Source organism: Paramisgurnus dabryanus, chromosome 17 (genome assembly GCF_030506205.2).
Source record: "Paramisgurnus dabryanus chromosome 17, PD_genome_1.1, whole genome shotgun sequence".
Classification (NCBI taxonomy): Eukaryota; Metazoa; Chordata; class Actinopteri; order Cypriniformes; family Cobitidae; genus Paramisgurnus; species Paramisgurnus dabryanus.
The window spans coordinates 6332522-6352568 of NC_133353.1; the positions used below are offsets into that span (position 1 = coordinate 6332522).

The 20047-nt window shown below is 36.3% G+C and overlaps 1 protein-coding gene across 2 annotated transcripts; it reads right to left on the reverse strand.

The window, feature by feature from the left end:
- Positions 1–307: 307 nt before the first annotated feature.
- On the reverse strand, positions 308–11815 carry LOC135735097 (sterile alpha motif domain-containing protein 9-like). 2 transcript variants are annotated; one of them, XM_065253754.2, is made up of 3 exons: positions 11475–11815; positions 5759–5819; positions 308–5628 (listed from the first exon to the last, which is right to left on the reverse strand). In XM_065253754.2, exons 2-3 carry the CDS (start codon positions 5783–5785, stop codon positions 2890–2892), a joined length of 2766 nt encoding a protein of 921 aa, XP_065109826.1. In that variant the 5' UTR covers positions 5786–5819; positions 11475–11815; the 3' UTR covers positions 308–2889. The 2 variants fall into 2 exon arrangements, with proteins under 2 accessions (XP_065109826.1, XP_065109835.1); XM_065253763.2 differs by lacking the exon at positions 11475–11815 and adding an exon at positions 7586–7864.
- Positions 11816–20047: the final 8232 nt, after the last annotated feature.

Below are 20047 nucleotides of genomic sequence, written 5' to 3' on the forward strand. Positions count from 1 at the left end.
AATAATCAATGTGTTTGTTAAAGGAATAGCTCACCCAAAAATGAAAATTCTGTTATCATTTTTACATCCTCATGTTGTTCGAAATCTCTATGGGTTTCTTTATAAATTTATTTTTAAAGAAGATATTTTGATAAATGATGGTACACATTGACTTCCATAGTAGAAAAAAACCCCCAAGGAAATCAATGGAAACCCTCAACTGTGTGCTTAGCATCATTATTAAAATATATTCTTTTGTGTTCATCAGAATAAAGAAATGTATACAAATTTAGAACAACATGAGGATGAGTAAATGATGAGGTTAGCATCACTAACTTCTGTATCTGAATAAACCCAACAAGTATTCAACTTTAGCACTTTGTTTTTGTAGCTTAATTAAGGTCATGTGTTCGATTTCAAGTAAAGGCACTGAATACACCGATATGAATTATATTTCGAATCATGCTGTTTCAGGGGTCATCAGCAGGTCCTTTATAGATTAGGTTGTAAAGGTTTTTTTTAAAGACACAATAAAGAGAATTACAACAGCAGCCATTTATAAACAAAGCACCACTACTTCCCTTATATTAATATTTAGGATATTTTGGAACCATGGAAGGATAATATATACAATGCAATAATGTTTTTTGGGGGGGCTATACCTTTATGCAATGATATTCAAGTACCTTGGAGTACAATGTAAATTTACATTTATGCATTTGGGACCCGTTGTCACCAAAATATTTTTTAGGTTTATGTAGCTAGAAACGGTACACAATGTTGTAAAAACACATTGCTATATCTAACACGCTTGTAAGAAACAGAAGCCAAGTTGAAATGTGAGACTGACTATAATTTGTCTTACTTTCGAATCATAGAGAGTGAGGACATAGGCAACTACATGTACAGGAATATAACAAACCAACATCACCCCTGATCAAGGGACACATTTTTAATGATGTGTTTCACTGCTGGATCATGGCCACAGTAAGAATTGATCAACGGCGATCACAGAATTTTTTGGAGCATGAGAATTTCACATTTTTTATAATCAGCAGTCAGGATTGGTAAATTAGATATCTTGGCAGTTCTCTTAACTGATAGCTGGTTGCTGAGGTTTTTTTAATGCAGGTGCTGCTAAATCATACATAGACAAAACAGACTCCCACATGAATTTCTTTCAACATTACATTTTCAGAATTTATTCAGAGGATTTCCTTGAAATACTTACAGTAAAGGGGCGTGACATTCTCACCTTGGTTTAGACGGTGTGCTCAAGCAGAGCCTTTAAAAAGCACTGAATGCATGACCACTTGCTTTATCTTTGCTTTTATGTGATCCATTGAAGGTTTTCTCTGCATGACCGTTTGTGCTGTCACCTGACTAAATTGCTTTAAATTAAACTGTGCGTGTAGCTTGGCTGGAGACTTATATGTGCTATAAACTAATACACTATATTTGAAGAGTTTGGTTCCAAAATGAGATAACTCCTGCAGTTGGTTCGTTTTGATTTAAGCCTTCATAATAAAAAAACAGCTAGGCATGATAAAACATGATAACATAATAATTTACATTTTTGAAAAAAAAAATAGTTTTGGAACCAAATTCTTCATTTTTTTTGAACATGCAAAGTTTTTATGAAATGTGATATAAACAGTTGTATTATATGTGACCCTGTCTGTGAAATCTGTGAACACTGCATGTTAATTATTTCCAAAGACTTTTAATGATTATCTTGTGGTAATAATATAAACATGACTTTCATGCAGGAAATATGCAAATAAAATAACCTTATTTTCAGTTTTAAATCATGGCAGGATTTAAATCCCTTAATAATAAACACGAAAACACCAAAAGAGTAAGAATTTAAACTAGAATATGTGACCCTGGACCAAAAAACCTAAGGGTCATAAGGGTCAATTTTTCTTATTGATAATTGTACATTACATGAAAGCTGAATAAATATGACAATATTTGACATAGATGCAACTATTTGAAAATCTGGAATCTAAAGGTGCAAAAATGAACAATTTTGAGAAAAGATTTCCACATGAAGTTCTTGGAAACTGCATCCACTCAAAAATAAGTAAGACATTTACAAAATATCTTCATGGAACATGATCTATACATAATATCCTAATGATTTTGGCCATAAAAGTCAAATAATTTTAAGCATATAATGTATGTCTAGTGCATAGTCACATACTGTATGTGTTAGATCTGTAGATTATTTTGTGTAAAGCTGCTTCTAAATAATTCAGAAAAGCAATGTGCACATTAATGTTGCCAAGTCTGTGGTTTTCCCACATAATTTGGTTATTGTTAAGTTGTTGCCATTGGCTGAAATCCCCTGATAGAAATTCAGTCAAATCATATTGAATTCTTTTTGGGCTAGTTTTGTTTGCACAGTCCTGGCAACTCCGATATACATGCTCTATAACAGATATGACAAGACTAGAAGCAACATAAAAGTTTATTGTTATTGTTTAACCAAAAGCAAGAAATATCGTTAATATATAAGAATTTATTTTCAAACGTGTAATCCTCACATGAATACTCAGAGGACACTTAACAAAAGAAATAATCAAACCAAAACCCCAATGTCTAATAATCCCCAAACTAAACTTACTAGCAAAATTAAAATGTAGAAAGAAAACCATATGGATCTATGGATGGACAAATGCCCACATGCTGAATAGCTGGCTGACTGACACCTTACAATGGAAACCTGCCCCCTTTCAAACAGGCAGAAGCCTCCTGATTGTTTAACCACATCTTCACCAAAGAGGAATAAACTAGCAATTCAATATAAATTAAATAACCAAACAAGCACACCGATCAAGAGTCCAGTCGTGAGAGCAGAAGGTAAATGATACAAACATTGAAACATTTTTGAGAGTTTGTTCTATTTCAGGATCTTTCCAAGTTGATGTTTCTGTCAAGGAACTGTAATATTGCTGTATCCGGTGTAAACCACTTTTTGGCATTGAGTAAAACAGTCCCTTCCCTGCCTGGAGTCTCTCTTATTATATGTTGGATAAGAGGAGATAAAGTAAAGTCTTCACCATTTGCTAAATTTTGCCTCTTTACCAACATGCTTTGGATGTTCTGCATAAAATGTTTTCTCCCCAGAGCGGATTCATAAAATAAGTTTGTTGTGAGCAGAAGGTTAGTAATTTCTGCCCTGGTCACACAATGAGAAGCCGAAAGCTCTTTTAAAGAGTACTCGGCTACAGACGAGTGAATAACCTTCATGACTTCCAAGTGAGGTTTGGAAGGAACTGTGCGTCTTCTCAAAAGAATGTTAAACTTCTTCAATCCATCTTCAACTTTGCCTGATTCAGAGTGCAGATCAAGAAACTCTTCACATGTAGAGACTAACAGCGAAGCATCCCTGCAGTAGGCATCCAAGAGAACAAGAATGGCAAAAAGTTGAGCAGGCTTGTGTTGAAAGTTGAATCCATTCAGTGTGTTTTTTACAACACGTTGAGTGAGGTCAGGTGAAAAGTTGTACCTCAGAAATGCAGGCAACAAAAATGTTTCAGCATTTGCGTACGTCCTAAGCATGTCCCCAATCTGTTTATATTCTTTCTCGGATAATTGGTTTCCAATAGCAACTGCATCATCGGTTCCCTCAGTCTGTTCACAGGATTCAACTCTCATGCAGTTCACAATTATGACTTGTGGGGACTTGGAAAAAATGTTCCGGTTCGAACATTCATTCTCAATTTCATTTTGGAGTTCCAAGACTTTCAGATAGCATAGGATGTTATCGTTCATGAGCAGAACAGGAAGTCGTGTTTCTTTCTCTTTTGTCTCATATATTAGCAGGTCCGCTACCTGTTTGGCTACAGTAGTAAGGTTATCGGTTGTGTCCTTCAGAACTGTGTCCTTCAGCACTGTGCAACGAAATTTTTCCTTGAGTTTCCATAAGACTTGCATGGCTAACGTAGTGCCGCCGCAGTCTGGTTCATGGAGGATGTTGAAAAACACACAAGCTCTGTTCTGCTTCTGAATGTCTGGGATAATTGTGTTGATGATGTAGTCAAACTTATCACGTTCGAAGAATGGCGTTGCCCCAGGTTGCTTTGAGAAGTAAAAGTTCCACCAAGACACCTTCTCTCCTTTGTAAAACTTCTCTTCGATTTGCCGTCTGTCTGGACATTCTCCTTCACATTGGTTCACACAAAGGACACTCAGCATATCTAAGGATTCCTCGGTTGTCTTCTTGAGCACAACCTTACCGTCACCACAAGGCAGAAAGCGTCTTGATTTGTGATTCTCTGAGAACAAACTGAGCACAGTGTCATTGACCTCAGCAAAACTCAGCTCGAAAATGCTTCTCGAGATTTCAATATTATATCGGTTCTTAAGGAGATTCTTCCAGAAGGTGAATTTGGTTTCACTGTCACTGATGCATAAGATTTGATTTTGTTTTTGAAGCTTCTCTAAAAACATGCTGAAGGTCTCAAGTAAAGGGTCTGTGGCATCGTTCACCTCACTTAACAGCAAGAATATAACAAGAAATTTTTTGGGATGCCCCACAGCAGTTTGGGACATTAAAGAAACAACATCACGCACAGAAGATCCCTTCTCCACTGACCATTTATCAGCATCAGAGGGCTCTTCCCCATTGATGCCTCCATTACAGAAAACCCAGCTTGTGTTTGCCTTGTCTTTAATCGCACTTGCAGTTTTATACTGAGTCGGTGAGTAAACACTGACCGTTTTTCTCTCCTTAAATAATGTATTCAAGCCATGCTCAGCAGATTCTGAATCGAAATCCAAAACAGCTACTAGTTTCAAGTGAAGAAGAAATCGCAGGTTTTCCAGTTGTGTCGCATGGGATTTGTTAGCCACCACAATGTACTGTTCATATTTTGATCTGTCCATAGAGCGGGTCCCGCCTGTTATCATCTCACACAGTTTAGAGCCATGCACACTGTTTTTGACAGCAGAGAGATGCTTCTCCTCAGCTTCCTTCCTTAACTGGCATGGATGGGATATATCTTTGGTATTTTTCTCATACTTTTCCAAGGGCTTTCCTGAAAGACTGCTGCTGCTGCCGCGGTCTCTTATAAAGAAAGTCTTGTCATATTTCTTCTTCTTCTCATCTTTGTTCAGATTACTAATGTAAAACAAATAGTCTTTACAGACTACAGAGGATGGCTCTACATCTACCTCGATTACATATTTTTTTGCAGGTGTCTTGTCAGCTTTGAGAACTTCAACAAATCGGGGGGGTTTAATACAGATTTTTGCTGTCTGAACATGACCTTGTGAAAAATGCGTTTCGATAGCATGTGACAGAGCTGTATCAAACTTATCAGTTTTCTGAACGCTTACACCCAGAATTTGTCCATGCGGTTCGTCTATCACTCCGAAATGAATGGTGCCATTCGTGCGGCTGTTCATACAAGCTGCTGCAAAGCGAATGACCTCATCAGTAAATTTTTTCATTCTTTTTTCTTCTGGTGTATTAGTGAATGCTTTGTATTCATGGCATGGTTGTATGAGATCTATAGGACCTGTTTCAGTTACGTTAAAAATGCTGTTTTCTATGTACATGTGTTTAGCATCAAATCTACAGAAAGGGTATGGCTTCACGCTGTGGTGTTCAGATGAAACGGCTGTCTTGTATTCAGCTCCCTGAAAAAAAATCAACATTTAAGTAACATGCCATTGAACCTACAATAAATGCCAAAGTCTTGGCAATAAAAATTTATTAGTAAAGTAAAAAAAAAAGTAAGTAGTAAAGTAAAAAAATTTAAAAACTTACCTCTACTTGAGGTTTTGAAGTTTCCATATTGCAACCAGACACTCTTCAGATATAAAGCTTTCTGTAAAAAAATAATAATAAAAATAAATATATGTAAAAAATATGAAAAAATATTACATATTCATATTAATAATATTAAGTACTAATTATCTTTTAGTATTAATAATGATTATTCATTTCACTAGTGCTGTTTTTGGGTTCTATAACATTTGAATGCCATCTGGAGCTTTATACAGAAGGGGGAAAAATAACTTTAAACAATATGATTTTTTATTTTTAAATTTATGTAAGCTTATTTACCGATAACTACCGGCTGCCTCTACATTATCCCGCTTATTACACGGCTACTAGTCACATAAGAAAAAAAACGGACATTAATATGAATTTGAAACATTTTATTGGCATATTTGTTTTAAATTAACATTTTTATCCTTCCGCGAAACTTTGCACAGATGCATAAAATGATCGTAATACCTTATTAAGATCCTCTGCTTCATACTTGTCTGTCTCCATTTTTTTCTCTTTTAGCCAGTCTTTGAGAAGTTTTAATGCCCATTCTGTATTTTTTTGTGTGTTGGCTTCGAAGCTGTCATGCTCTATTTTGTCAAGTTCAGTCTCAGTAGCTGTCTGTGTCTTGTCGTGGTTGTCCAGTGTTTGTCACAAGATGGCGCCAAACAGTAATCTTTATTGATCTTTATTGGCGCGGAGCGATTTTACTCGTACAAGTAGTACCGGCTATGCGTTATTACTTTGGAGCGGTTATTATTTGAAAAGAACGAACCTGCAAATGTCTCAACTGACCAATCAGAATCAAGCATTCCAGAGAGCCGTGTAATAAATATTAATAATTGCGTGTCAAGTCATAATTCCTATTTTTTTGTTCCTATTTTCCTGAGTAATGCTCATTCAAAGAAATTTTGGGTCACTTTCATGTGTAATTAATCTACCTACTTTGAGTTTATATAACTCTTGGGCAACAATATTTAAAGTGTTAAGTTTCAAAAAACATCATAACTATGACTGTAGACGAAAGGGTTTAAAAGCTACCCAAGTTTGTCCTTTTTTTGACCCAACGCTGGGTTGAATATTACCCAGCATTTTAGTATGTAAGGGATTAAGGAAAATTTTAGATTCTAAAATTTTTAGACTGATCTCACGGAAAGTCGTATTATAGTCACGAAAAAGTAGATTCATTTATTTGTGTCCATGGCACAAAATTCTGCTTTTTTTCATGCCTTGAGCACGAATGTCTTTTTCGTGTCACTTGCACACATTTCTATAAAAAAAAATTCGTGTCCGTGGCATGACTTTCTTTTTCATGTCATTTGTATTGTTTTCTCATTGTTTTATTTTTACATATTTTCTTACCATTGTCACTTGGGGTTAGAATAAAAAAATAGAAAACAATACATAAAATGACACGAAAGTCTTGCCACGGATTAGAAAAGCGATTTATAGAAATTTGTGCGAGTGACACGAAAAAGACATTCGTGCTTAAAGGGATATTTCACTTTAAAATAAAAATTCTGTCATCATTTACTCATCCTCATGTTGTTCTAAACCTGTATACATTGTATTTCTCTGATGGACACAAAAGAAGATATTTTGAGAAATTATGGTAAACACACAGCAGTAAGTGACCATTGACTTCCATAGTAGGAAAAAAAATATTTTGAAAGTATTGTGATAAATGACTAAGAATTTTTTTTGATAAATGATGGTAAGCACCATGGGCGAGGCTAGCTACATAAATAATGTCCAAAACTTCGTAGTGTGTGGTTGCCAGCTTAGCAAATGGTGTCATCCTCTTCTTCTACTTCTCTGTACCTGCATCGAGCCCGACCGTCATCCAGCGTGAAACACACGCAGAGTGAGAATCATGTTGTGATGCAACTTTTTTTGTTCAAATCTCACAGAATGTTTACTTTATGTTTATAATGAGCAAGTTCATCATGAATCAATCTTTCAAGCCACCATGTTTTTGTCATATCCTGAATCACTATGGTACACCTAATAAGTGTTTATTTTCGGACTATTTTAGTCCAGCGGATCGCCGCCGCTGTCCCCTTTCATGCATGAAAGGTCTCCAAAAAAATAAAAAAATCTGGAATTTGGAGTTAGGAGTTAGTAAAACCAATGTTAAAATCATAAAGTTATTTTTTTACAATAGACATAATATGTCTTTTGTGTGAAAAAGGGTGGGGTGTGGAAGCGGAGCTCATTGGGTGCTCAACACCCCTAAAGCTCTAACCCTAGAATCGCCTCTGTAGCAGATGTTGAAGTCTCACCCTCCGAGCGATTTCTCATAGTGTGACATGTTGCAAGATTTCCCCTCTCTCACCTCTCTGTCTTCACTGAAGGTGTTAGTGGGTTAATCAGGCATTTACACTTCTGTGTTTGCAGAGGCTCAGTGTCTGCGTGAGATATGGATGCTTTCTTTGTGAGCGCTCAATGCTCCATTTTACCGATTAGAATGTCAAACACAGTCATTGTTTCATGCAGTTGCCGCACAAAACTCAAAGTATCAAAGGTGCCTTCTAACAGGCATTGCCATAGAGACGGCTGAAGCTTGTGGTTTGAAAGTGGAACGGTTTTGTGTTTTGCATGTGTTTTGGTTGATGGAAGAAAGGGTTTACTATGGCAACAGACACAGGAAGGTGGAGGTGATGTATTAGGCCATGATAGCAGCGCACACTTGAATGATGTTCAGATGTGCCGGCGGCATGCATGCTCTTATACTATATCAGATCCTCTCACAGAGACACGCATTCATCATTCATTCATTTTTGTGTCTTGTGCTTCGGCTTAAAAATAACATTTTTGGCCACTTGAGTGACGTTGAACAGCTACTGCTACAGGTACCCTTAAAGGCTCTCTAAGCGAATCTGCGAGACGTTAGTTATTGTTGACGTTTGAACTGTTTTCAAACAAACGGAGCGTAGCTAACTCCTCCCCCTCCCTTCCGTGCTTTCATGAACGCGCCCAACCCCCACCCCCAAATCCTTTTTGTCGTTTATTGGCTGGAATACTTTGTTTTGTTTTGTGATGCTAGGTTTGGCCACTATGTTGATATTGCCGTTTGTGAAGCCTGGGCTGTCTACAGAGATCGCGTTTTTTTTACAGTTCAGCGGACAGGCAGCAAGCAGATAGTGAGGAGATGTTTCCGGTATGTAACAAAAAATGTTTTATGGTCTAAAACGCTTCAATTCGCTTAGAGCGCCTTTAACTGAAGGGTGTGAAAATAAATTTTTCATATAAAAAACTTTTTTTGTTTTGCACATATAATACATAGCAATGGACTATTCATGCACACAACCAAAGAAAATGCTGTGAATGGACTCATTCGGCGGGCCAGAAAAACCGGGCCTTAAGCCCCAACGAAGCACCAGCGAAGCACGATCATGCCCCGGAAGTGACGATGCAAACGCGACAGGCCTCGGCAGGCACTGGCCCGCCCGCTTGAAGCCCGATAGTGCAAACACGACTATTGTTTAGAGTAGGACCTAAGATAAAAGATGGTGTAGCACTTGTAGCAATCTGTGCTATCTGAGGCAGTTCACGCTCAAGTTTCACGTAAATTTACAAAAGACCATTTTTTACTTCATTATTCATTCAACGATTGTTGGATATGTGTTGATAATAGAACAAAAATAAGGCTTTCATTTGATATAAGACTTGCCCATGTTTGTCATATTTGAAAAATATGAAGTATTTGAATATTAAATTATATAAAAAAATATGGGGGGGTGATAAGTAAGGGATAATGTAGAGGCAGCCGGTAGTTTTTGGGAAATAAGCCCCGACAGTGTGATCAGGACCCGACGCGAAGCGGAGGGTCTTGTATCACACTGAAGGGGCTTATTTCCCAATAACTACCGGCTGCCTCTACATTATCTCGCTTATTACACGGCTACTTGCCACATAAGAAAAAAAACTGGACATGAATATGAATTTGAAACATTTTATTGGCATATTTGTTTTAAATTAACATTTTTATCCTTCCGCGAAACTTTGCACAGATGCATAAAATGATCGTAATACCTTATTAAGATCCTCTGCTTCATACTTGTCTGTCTCCATTTTTTTCTCTTTTAGCCAGTCTTTGAGAAGTTTTAATGCCCATTCTGTATTTTTTTCTGTGTTGGCTTCGTAGCTGTCATGCTCTATTTTGTCAAGTTCAGTCTCAGTAAGCTGTCTGTGTCTTGCCGTGGTTGTCGAGTGTTTGTCACAAGATGGCGCCAAACAGACAGTAATCTTTATTGATCTTTATTGGCGCGGAGCGATTTTACTCGTGCAAGTAGTCCGGCTATGCGTTATTATTTTGGAGCGGTTATTATTTGAAAAGAACGAACCTGCAAATGTCTCAACTGACCAATCAGAATCAAGCATTCCAGAGAGCCGTGTAATAAGTGTAAATAAATTTCTTACAGTAAAAAATAACTTAAAGTGATGCATATCTGCAGAAAGTAGAGACTCTAAGCTTTCAAACAGTATCTCATATGTGGTACTGGGTCCATGACAGACCATTAAAAAATTAAAAGAATATTTTATATTAAGTCATAATAAGTAATTTTGGACCCGGGACAGTGTCCTAGGGTTTAAGAGGTTACTCATCACTTTATAGATATCCCAAAGTGTCACATTAATTACTAAAACACTGTCTAAAGAGGTTTTTTAACAATGGGATCTGGCAACACTGCGAATTCTGCACCCGCGCGGCCGCACTCTTGCGGCTTGAGTCAATCTCCATCATTTTCACTAAAATGTAGTAAACTATACAGTAAACTGTCCAAACTTAATTATATACGTGGATGACAATATGAATATTTTTGAAAAACGAATTAGATCATTCAGATAACTTTTTTTATATGAATAATTTAGACTTAAAAATAACATTTAATAGACCCTTTTACAGCCCACGTGATCAAATAGCCTGCGCGTGCATTTCAGCAACAGAAGTGGTGTGTTATTCCCCATTGGTTCTAATGTTTTTCTAACGTGCTAGCAACTCGGAATGTTTATATAAATGGTTTCCCAGCATCAAAATGTGTGGTTGTTGCGTTTGGTTGCACTAATATACGTATATATGTATCTGGCCACTTTATTTTTGGGCATTTGCTAACGTCTTCTATCCACTCCACTATAGTACACGGATCTGGTAGCTGTGTTGAAAAAGTTGATTAGTCAACTTTATAAAATAACTTTCTCTGTCTGTGTTGCTTTACTGCTGATTCTTGCCATACAGTACGTTGCCACGTCATAGGACTTAGCCTATAAAAGTCTGGCTACATTAGAAGAATGGCGTTGTATTTGTTAACATTATTAAATGCATTAGCTAACATGAACTAACAAGGCCAGTTTTTTTTTTAGAATTTATTAATCTTTGTTAATGTTAGTTACTAGCAATAGTTAATTGTGCATTGACCAATGTTAACAGTTACAACTTTTTATTTAAAAAATATTAATAATGCTGAAATTAACATGAACTAAGATGAATAAATGTTGCTGAAGTATTGTTCATTCATGTTTGCTAATGCACTTAATTCTCTTAATCTTAAGTCTTCCTGGTATTGTTTTAGCATGATTAAAATAACAGCAAACTTGCATCAAAAACTAAAATACTGCATAATACCTTACTTGTGGCTTTACAATGTAGTAAAATGAATACACAGTGTAATCAAACAAATATAATATGTATCATATGTAATATATTTACCTTGATGTCAAGTGTCCTTGTTGGATTATGATATGAACTCAAAGTTATACGGCACATTTAAATAAAAACACTTTAGCAGGTCGAGTTCAGACTGGAAAGAAAAGTTGTCGTCTGGTTAAATTCCACAGGATTTCCGTGTCAACAAGTTCTCCTGATTCATGAACGCCCCTCAGAGAGAGAAAGCTGCTGTTTTTCTGGGAAGTTGTTTAAGCATTAAATACATGTGGCTTTACTAGTCGTAATTCCTGTTCCTATAAGACTTAAAAATAACATTCAATACTCATACCCAGCTAACAATTTTTGGTTCCTAAAACGTTACCCTTACGCTATTTTTCCCCAAAACGTTAACGTTAGTTGATGGTTTACAGAATGTTTGTTTTTCAAGGTTTGTTTTTGGTTAGCTTAGCCAGGAAAGTTTTTTTTACGAAAACAGAACAGTTTATGGCAAGTTGTTTTAGCAGTAAATACCTGGCTGTAGTCATAATTCCTGTTCCTATTTTCCTAAGACTTAAAAATACATGTAATACGACTAAATCAAGTCTGGCTACATTAGAAACATATCGTTGTCTTTGTTAACATTATTTAATGCATTAGCTAACATGAACTAACAATGAGCCGTAAGTATTTTTTTTTTGGTCATTTAGTCATCATTAATTAATTTTTGTTAATGTTAGTGTCATTAATGGCAATTTGCAATACAATTGTTCATGTTGGTTCATTGTGCATTAAAGGAATAGTCTACCCTTTTGCCATATTAAACTATGTTATTACCTCAACTTAGACGAATTAATACATATCTATTTTTTTTCAATGCATGCACTGTACAGCGCGTCGTGAATGTGTTAGCATTTAGCCTAGCCCCATTCATTCCTATGGTACCAAACAGGTAAGCCACCTAACACTTCCGTGTTTTCCCTATTTAAAGACTGTTACATGAGGAGTTATACTAGTAAGTATGGTGCCACAAAATAAAACTTTTTTTGGTACCATAGGAATGAATGGGGCTAGGCTAAATGCTAACACATTCACAACGAGCTGTACAGTCCACGCATTGAAAAAAGATAGGTATTTATTAATTTGTCTAGGTTGAGGTAATGAAATTTGAGAATGATATCTTTGTTTTTAGCTTTTTGCAGCTTTTTGCTCTATATGAAGAAGCAGCGTTTGCTCTGAATTAGGGGGTGGGTGGTAAATATTCGTGCCTTGAGTACAGAAAGAATTGCCCTTTGGGCTTTCACGGATCAAACTTTAATTTCAGCGAGCCGGATTAACAACACCAATGAAGATCCCACCTGAGACACCAGAAAACAAATTAACATCAACCTTTACTCTTAAACTTTGTGTCTGGCTACATTCATTTCGTTTGCTTTAAGGGCAATGTCATGAATAATGTATGAACTTCCAGCGCAAAGATTTTTCCTGCCTGTTGGGAAGGACTACGGACGGATCAGACGCAGAAAATTTCATCATTTTCTGTCATTGAGTCCCAAGCGATTGATGTGGATTCAATAACGAAAGGAAGTGACAACATTCTCCAGCTCATCTTCTACAACAGAACCAACCTTGAAAAAAACATTGAGTAAAATATCATAACAGATATGCGACCTGTCTGATGGGGCGTTATGGAAAGTTCCTCTCACAGCTCTTTATCTGTTGCCAGTTTGAGGCCTGGCTTCCTACCAAACAGGAAGGAGTAAAAGCTCAAGTGGAGCGCTGGGATGTTGGATTAATGCAGTGTTGATTATTTTGTGGCTTGAGGAAAGACTTCAGTGGTGCATGAGTTTTATAGTTTCCCCCTGACTGGCCAAATTATACACAGAAACACACCTTTCAAGTAGAGGAGACTAGGGATATATTTACATTTATGCATTTGGCAGACGCTTTTATCCAAAGCATCTTACAGTGCATTGCAAGGTACATATTTTATCATTATGTGTGTTCCATGTGCTGTAAAAACAAAACAAACAAACAAACAAAGAAATGCTGTAATGTTGCATGCAAATATCTTGATGTGTTGACATAACTTATGAAACAAATAGAAATTATTCAATTTAATTGAATAAATTAAAGTAAAACAAAAATATGAATTGATAGAACAATTTTTTACAGTGTTGGTTGATTGAAATGTTGTCCCAAGGTCAACATAATGTTACCCTGAGGACATCAACCACTTCAGGAGAGCCATTGGGTTTCAAACCCATTAATTATTGGGACAATGCTCAGGCGTAGGTCATTTTGAGATTGCTATAAAAAAAAATGCATATTAAAGTGTTTACTATGAAACCCCCAGGGGAAATAGACACGGCTCACTGAATACACGTTGATGATCACATGCATAGAATCAATAAGACTGAGACAGGGTGTAAATGACATGAATAGGATCAATTTAGGTTGACTTTAATGTATTTATGTGTGGTTTTGTTGTGGTTACCCAACAGCTTCTCCACCGATACATAATAATGTAAACATTTAAGAAGCAGCATGTTTGATATGGATGACTGGTGCCTGCAAACACAGCATTTGACACAACCTGGTAAGGACCCTGGCTCACTACACATTAATGGGACAATGATGACTTATTTTCTTGTGATGTGAATACTTAAGATTATTCTGTTATGTATCAGTGTGACTTTGTTACATTTAAATGTTAAGAACATTGGTCTTACTGTCAGTAAAAATGGTCAAGAAATGTTCCCAAGCCATTGTTCAAAAGCTTTTTATACCATTTAGGTACATGTATACATTTGGTATCAATATTGACAGGGGGCACAGTGTGCACAGCTTACAGAAATTTGTGCATAAACCGACATTAAAATAAATAGTGATGCACCGATGTATCGGCCGCCGATATTTATCGGCCGATTTTTGATGAATTTGAAACCATCAGCATATCGGCAATAGCACGAGAAAGGCGGATACCGATTGTTTATTAATTAACTGCATAAAGAAATCCATTATATGTAAAAAAAAAATGAGTTAATGTTGTTAATAAAATAAATGCTGAATAGCAAAAACCACCTTTGAAGGTTGTCATGCTGTCTTATTATATTTGTTTTAGCTTAGTTTGTGCCTCTCTTATTATGTTGGTCAGTTGAATGTTAATTAGATCCAATCCATGTTCAGTAAAAATAATTTGATGCAGAAATAAACTACCTAATAGACCAACTGTATAGTATTGTATACAAGTGTTTAATATCGGTATCGGCCAGAAGTTGTCTGTTTAAATCGGTATCGGCCCAAAAATTCCTATCGGTGCATCCCTAAAAATAAATATATAGAGCATTCAGTCTTTTCCTTGGCACTCCCACTTACATTTCTAACAATCTGAGCCACCCTGCCTTCATGTAAAAACCACCAAAATAAATGTGCTGACTAACTTTTATGTCAAATACTTATGATATATTAGTAATGACATATTGGCATCATATTTACATCTGAAATGCCTTTTTTTTGTTTATATTGTTCTGTTTAATGACTTGTTTAATTGTGCCATTAACGCATTTGCACAACAACTGCAATATGTTATAAAATTAATAGGGATGCACCGATACCGATACTGGTATCGGCCTCGATACCACATTTTCTAAAGTACTCGTTAAAGGTCCCCCGATACCTGGAATCGGTACCACGGTTTGAGAAATGTCTATGTTTGAGCGGCGTGTAAGGGGTTAATGCCTCGTGTTGTCCAAAGAGGCAGAGTTTACAACAAACTGGAACACTAGTTCTTTGTTTTTTTGTTAAATTATATGACTAAAGCTGTTACCTGTAAATTTAAATAATGTTTTATTTATTAAGTACTCGGTATCGGCAAGTACTGAAATGCAAGTACTCGTACTCGTATTCCAAAAAAGTGGTATCGGTGCATCCCTAAAAATTAATGTAATTTTAAATCCATAAAGTATATAAACAATGAAATGACATAAGCAATTATTTTCATGTTCAACGCTGCAAAAGCAATAATGCTCTAACACTTTTTGTTTATTTTCAACTTTTTATTTTAATTGCAAATGTTAAAAATGTTAAAAATATATTTATATAAAATTATTAGAGGAACACATTTTTGCACAAAATGATTGCCTCATATATGACTGTGAGTATGTCATGACGCGCCCCTGTGAACTCTGGCGTTGTACCAAGATGAATCCAGAAATATATTAATATAACATTAAGACTGGCACCTTTTAAACCATATATTTTCTGCACAGGTTAACTGCACATTATACCGTACTGGGATTTGGAAATGTTGTGACCCTTTCTGAAGTCGTTTTAAAATGCACCAATTATCCGACTCAGGATTTTACATTTCCTTTGGTGTGTAAGTGTGTATTGGTATGTTTATTCATTTAGGTCATTTATACCAAGTGCTATATCATTACTGAACTCACAATAGTCCATGATATCCATATTTATCTTTTTGATATTGGTGGCTGATAAAGGTGTTATCTATTGTTGTTTCTAAGGGTTACTGTGTTATTTGTCTGTTGTATTTATTGTCTTTTCATTGTGTATCTGTTTTAGAAATCCACCTGTGGAGCCAAAGACAAATTTCCACTTTTTCTGGACAATAAACTTGAATTGAATTGAATTAAAGATATGCAAAAGTTACAAACCCCAAAGTAAAAGATGACGCGAGTTATCGTCTCCAACGTAAATCTCTTTTCTTGGACTACAACAAACACACGGATTGTAGGCAACAGTTTACTTCCTGGGATTGGTGATGTAGTAAAGACCGACATTATCATAATTCCTCCCTCTTTGACTCATAGCTTGTAAGTTAACTCCTGTTAGCAATGTATTGTGAGCAAATCCTTTAATCATGGTAAGGAGCGTCACATTTCCTGCTGACGTCAGAGGTATTCAGGCCAATCACAACATACAGATTAGCTGGCCAATCAGGGACACAGCGCTTTTCAAATTGATGAGTTTTGTACAAAATCAGTGCATTTTAGGAAGAGATGGAGTTCTGGAGCTACAAAAATGTACGGTATGTGGAAAATAATGTGAGTTTTTTACCAGAAACCACGCAAACACATTGCATCTGCAGCAGCTTCCTAATGAAGGATCAAAACCCTATCAACACAATGAAAATCTCTCAAAGTGACAAGGTTGCCGCACAAAACTGATAATATTGTGCATATTAAACAGATAAAAAGACAGATTAATGGTTTCTTTGATTTGGCTCAAAAAACACAGGGCACATGGGCAATGCGCCTCTGCCTTTGAGGTACTTACATGACTTCTTAAGGGCCGGGTATACTTTTTTTCCGCGTCCGCGTCCGGCTCGCGCGCGCACGCGTCCGCGCAGCTTTCCGGGTATAGTCCCCGCGGCTACACGCGGATGGCCGCGTTCGACACTATACGCAATACTAATGATTTCTTATTCAAATTATTAGTCTAACAGGCTGTCAGGGCAGCACTGATTTGGTGACATTTAGAGTACATTAAAACATTAGGATAGGTGAAGAAAAGTAACTGATCCACCATTGCAAACACAGTTTAGAACAAACAACAAGACAACAAAGAACAGGAATCAAACAAACATGCTCCACAGCTTTCTGTTCTTGGAAGAAGTAAAAGTTAAAGAAGAAAAACGATAGTGTGTGTGCAAATGCTGTCTATTTCCTTTGTATAATTGTTTATAGTGGAGTGTCCTGTCTAAATATTTTCACGCGCATGCGCTGTCGTACGCGGACTGTACGCGCACTGTCCGCGCGGTCTCAAATTTTGGGCTGCACGCGGACGGTCCGCGCGGCCGTCCGCGCACCCTCCTGATGACGAAAATGACGAAAATGACGTCATGCGGACGGCGCGCATACGCGGACGTCCCGAGTATACTTTCGGCTTTAGGTGCAAGGGTGTACTTTATCAAAGGGTACTGCCCTTGTGTCATTTAAAGAGCATTTTTTTATGTTCCTTACCTGTCTGGTAATGTGTGTGTATATATAAAATATAATAAGAGGTTTGTTTGTAAAAAAGTAAATCATGTTTCATGATGTTTATCGGGTTGGCTTGTCAAATTTTTCGATCTAAGAGAAAATGTCACGAGCAACGAGGGTTTTTGTGGTGCATTATGAATGTTTCAGTGCACCAAATGGATTTTATTATCGAGACAGCCCTTAAAATGACTGACACCCTGAACAGTGCACTGACGTCTGAACTAGGCAGCCGATTGAGACAAATGCATCTGTTATCATATAGTTTATACAATTTCAAACCACATGCATATTTTGTGGTTGGAGCTAAATTGGACGTGAGGTAAAATAACTAAAGTTATGATGGCTACTAGAATGAAAATGTTGTCATTATTTACTTCCCCTCATGCTGTTCAGAACCTGTATGAGTTCATCAAAATCTTTTTGTGAGTGTGTGTTTTGGATATATCCAAGGTTTTTCATAATGCAAGGTCAGGCTGTGAATCTGTCTGAAGCTATGTAACTACTCCTGTGTTGGGTGTGAAATGTGAGCCTGTTAGTCAAGCGCCACATCTTGTGATTAAAATGACCCACTACTGTGAGGACGGTGAGAGAGCAGCGGCGCTGGACCACAGGGCACAATAACTGACGTTTCACACATCATTAACTCAGTCTAATGTCAGAGTAACCCGCTGAGAGGCCTTTCACACGTGCCATCATTTAGGAACGGGCAGTGTCGGCACTAAGCGTAAAACCAACAGCACATTTTATGTCTGTGTGTCTTAAACCAAAGTCGTGACCATGTTAAAATGATAATCCTGGTAACTTCAAATAAAGCAATATGTACTTCAGATAAAGCAATATGTACTTTAAAGTAAATACATTTTCCAATCAGAAATCTTTCCTTTGGTCATACAAAATAGCTTTGACCTTTTAAGTGTGATGCTTCTTATGCACTTTGAAAACCTCTCAAGGCAGAAACGCACTTCCTGATGAATCACCTGCTTGTGATGGCTTTACCATACACATTGAAAGGGACAAATGGCAGTGTATTACTTGCTCTATTGACACAGGATATGTGGATATTTTGGTTTTATGGGATACATTGATGGCTTGCATTGTACTGTATACAATACTGTATCTCACAATGCATTGCGTTTGGCTTTTGATAAATGAACGACGCTGTCATGATGGCCATACAATGGTCCCTAGCTGTCACAGGGGCATATCCATTATAATATGTCCTTTTACGTACTGTACATTTTTGTGAAGAAATTTTGTTAGCAAACAGATTCAGAACGATTATCAAAACATACACAGAGTGTCAAATAAGTAAATAATCTTTTGGCTTCAGTTTTTATAAATTGGGTAATTTATATTTAAATATACGTTATTTTGTGTATTTAGATTTCGTGGATATTTGCGGTATTAAAAATTAACATAAAAACTAATCAGAAACAAGGACCAAGTTTTTTATGCAAACGTTTTCTCTTAATTGATGAGATATCTCGGTGATAAAAGAGTTAAAGGGCACCTATGGCCTTTTTACAAGTTGTAATATAAGTCTCAGGTGTGCTTTGAATGTGTCTGTGAAGTTTCAGCTCAAAATAACCCACAGATCATTTATTATAGCATGTCCAAAGTGCCCCTATTTGGGTGGGAGTGAAAACGCACTGTTTTAATGTCTGTACTTTTAAATGCAAATGAGTTACAGCTCCTCACTTCCTTACAAACAGACAGTGAGCACTTTCTGTTAAAATAGATCTGATTTATACAGTCTGAGACAATAGTATCTAGTATCAGAGTACAACTATGGTAATGCAGGACTGTAAGTAGGCGGGGCTTTATCAATGTGACCTCACATTAACAAGAGAATCAAAAAGGCATGTCTAAGGAGATTGCTTTGGTTCTACAGGGATTAAAAAACGAGGAGTGGGTGTATTTTCTTCATCGTAGGGTGGTTGTGTTCACATTATGTCCAAACTTCACTGTAAAAAATACTTTGCTGCCTTAAATTTTTTTGTTACAAGATTTACAAGTCATGTCAACAGAGTTGTCACAACTTATAAAATATAGTTGAGAAAAGTCAACTTAATTTTATAAGTTATAACAACTCACCTTTAGTTATAACAACTCATCCCTAGTCAAGATAAATAATAGTAAGTTGAAATGACTTGTAAATCCGAGTTGATTCAACAAAAAATTTTAAGGCAGCAAAGCATTTTTTACAGTGTTGTAAAAGTGGATTTTGCATAATAAGGTGCTCTTAAAAATAAAAAAAACCAATAATAATAATAATAATAAGTAAATCATTTCATATTTGTAAAATTTTCAATAAACTTAAATTAGGGCTGTCAAATGATTAATCGCATTTAATTGCATACAAAATAAAAGTTTGCGCTTGCATAATATATGCGTGTGTGTACTGTTTGTAATTATTATGTATATATAAATACACACAAATTAATGTATGTATTTATGAAACAATTACATGTGAATATATATGTATATTTTATATTATATATGCATTTAAATAAATTATATATAAATAACAATTTTCTTAAATGTATACATTTTTGTGTGTATATACACATGCCCACGTGAAAAGTAGTACAGTTCCACAGTGTACTTAAAGTCCTTTATTTTCACACACTAATTTTG

Coding starts and splice junctions, on each gene's coding strand:
- LOC135735097 (XM_065253754.2), bottom strand. CDS start 5,785: ATGGAAACTTCAAAACCTCAAGTAGAG. Junction 5,629..5,758: donor CTTCAAAACCTCAAGTAGAG/GTAAGTTTTTAA, acceptor ATTTTTTTTCAG/GGAGCTGAATACAAGACAGC.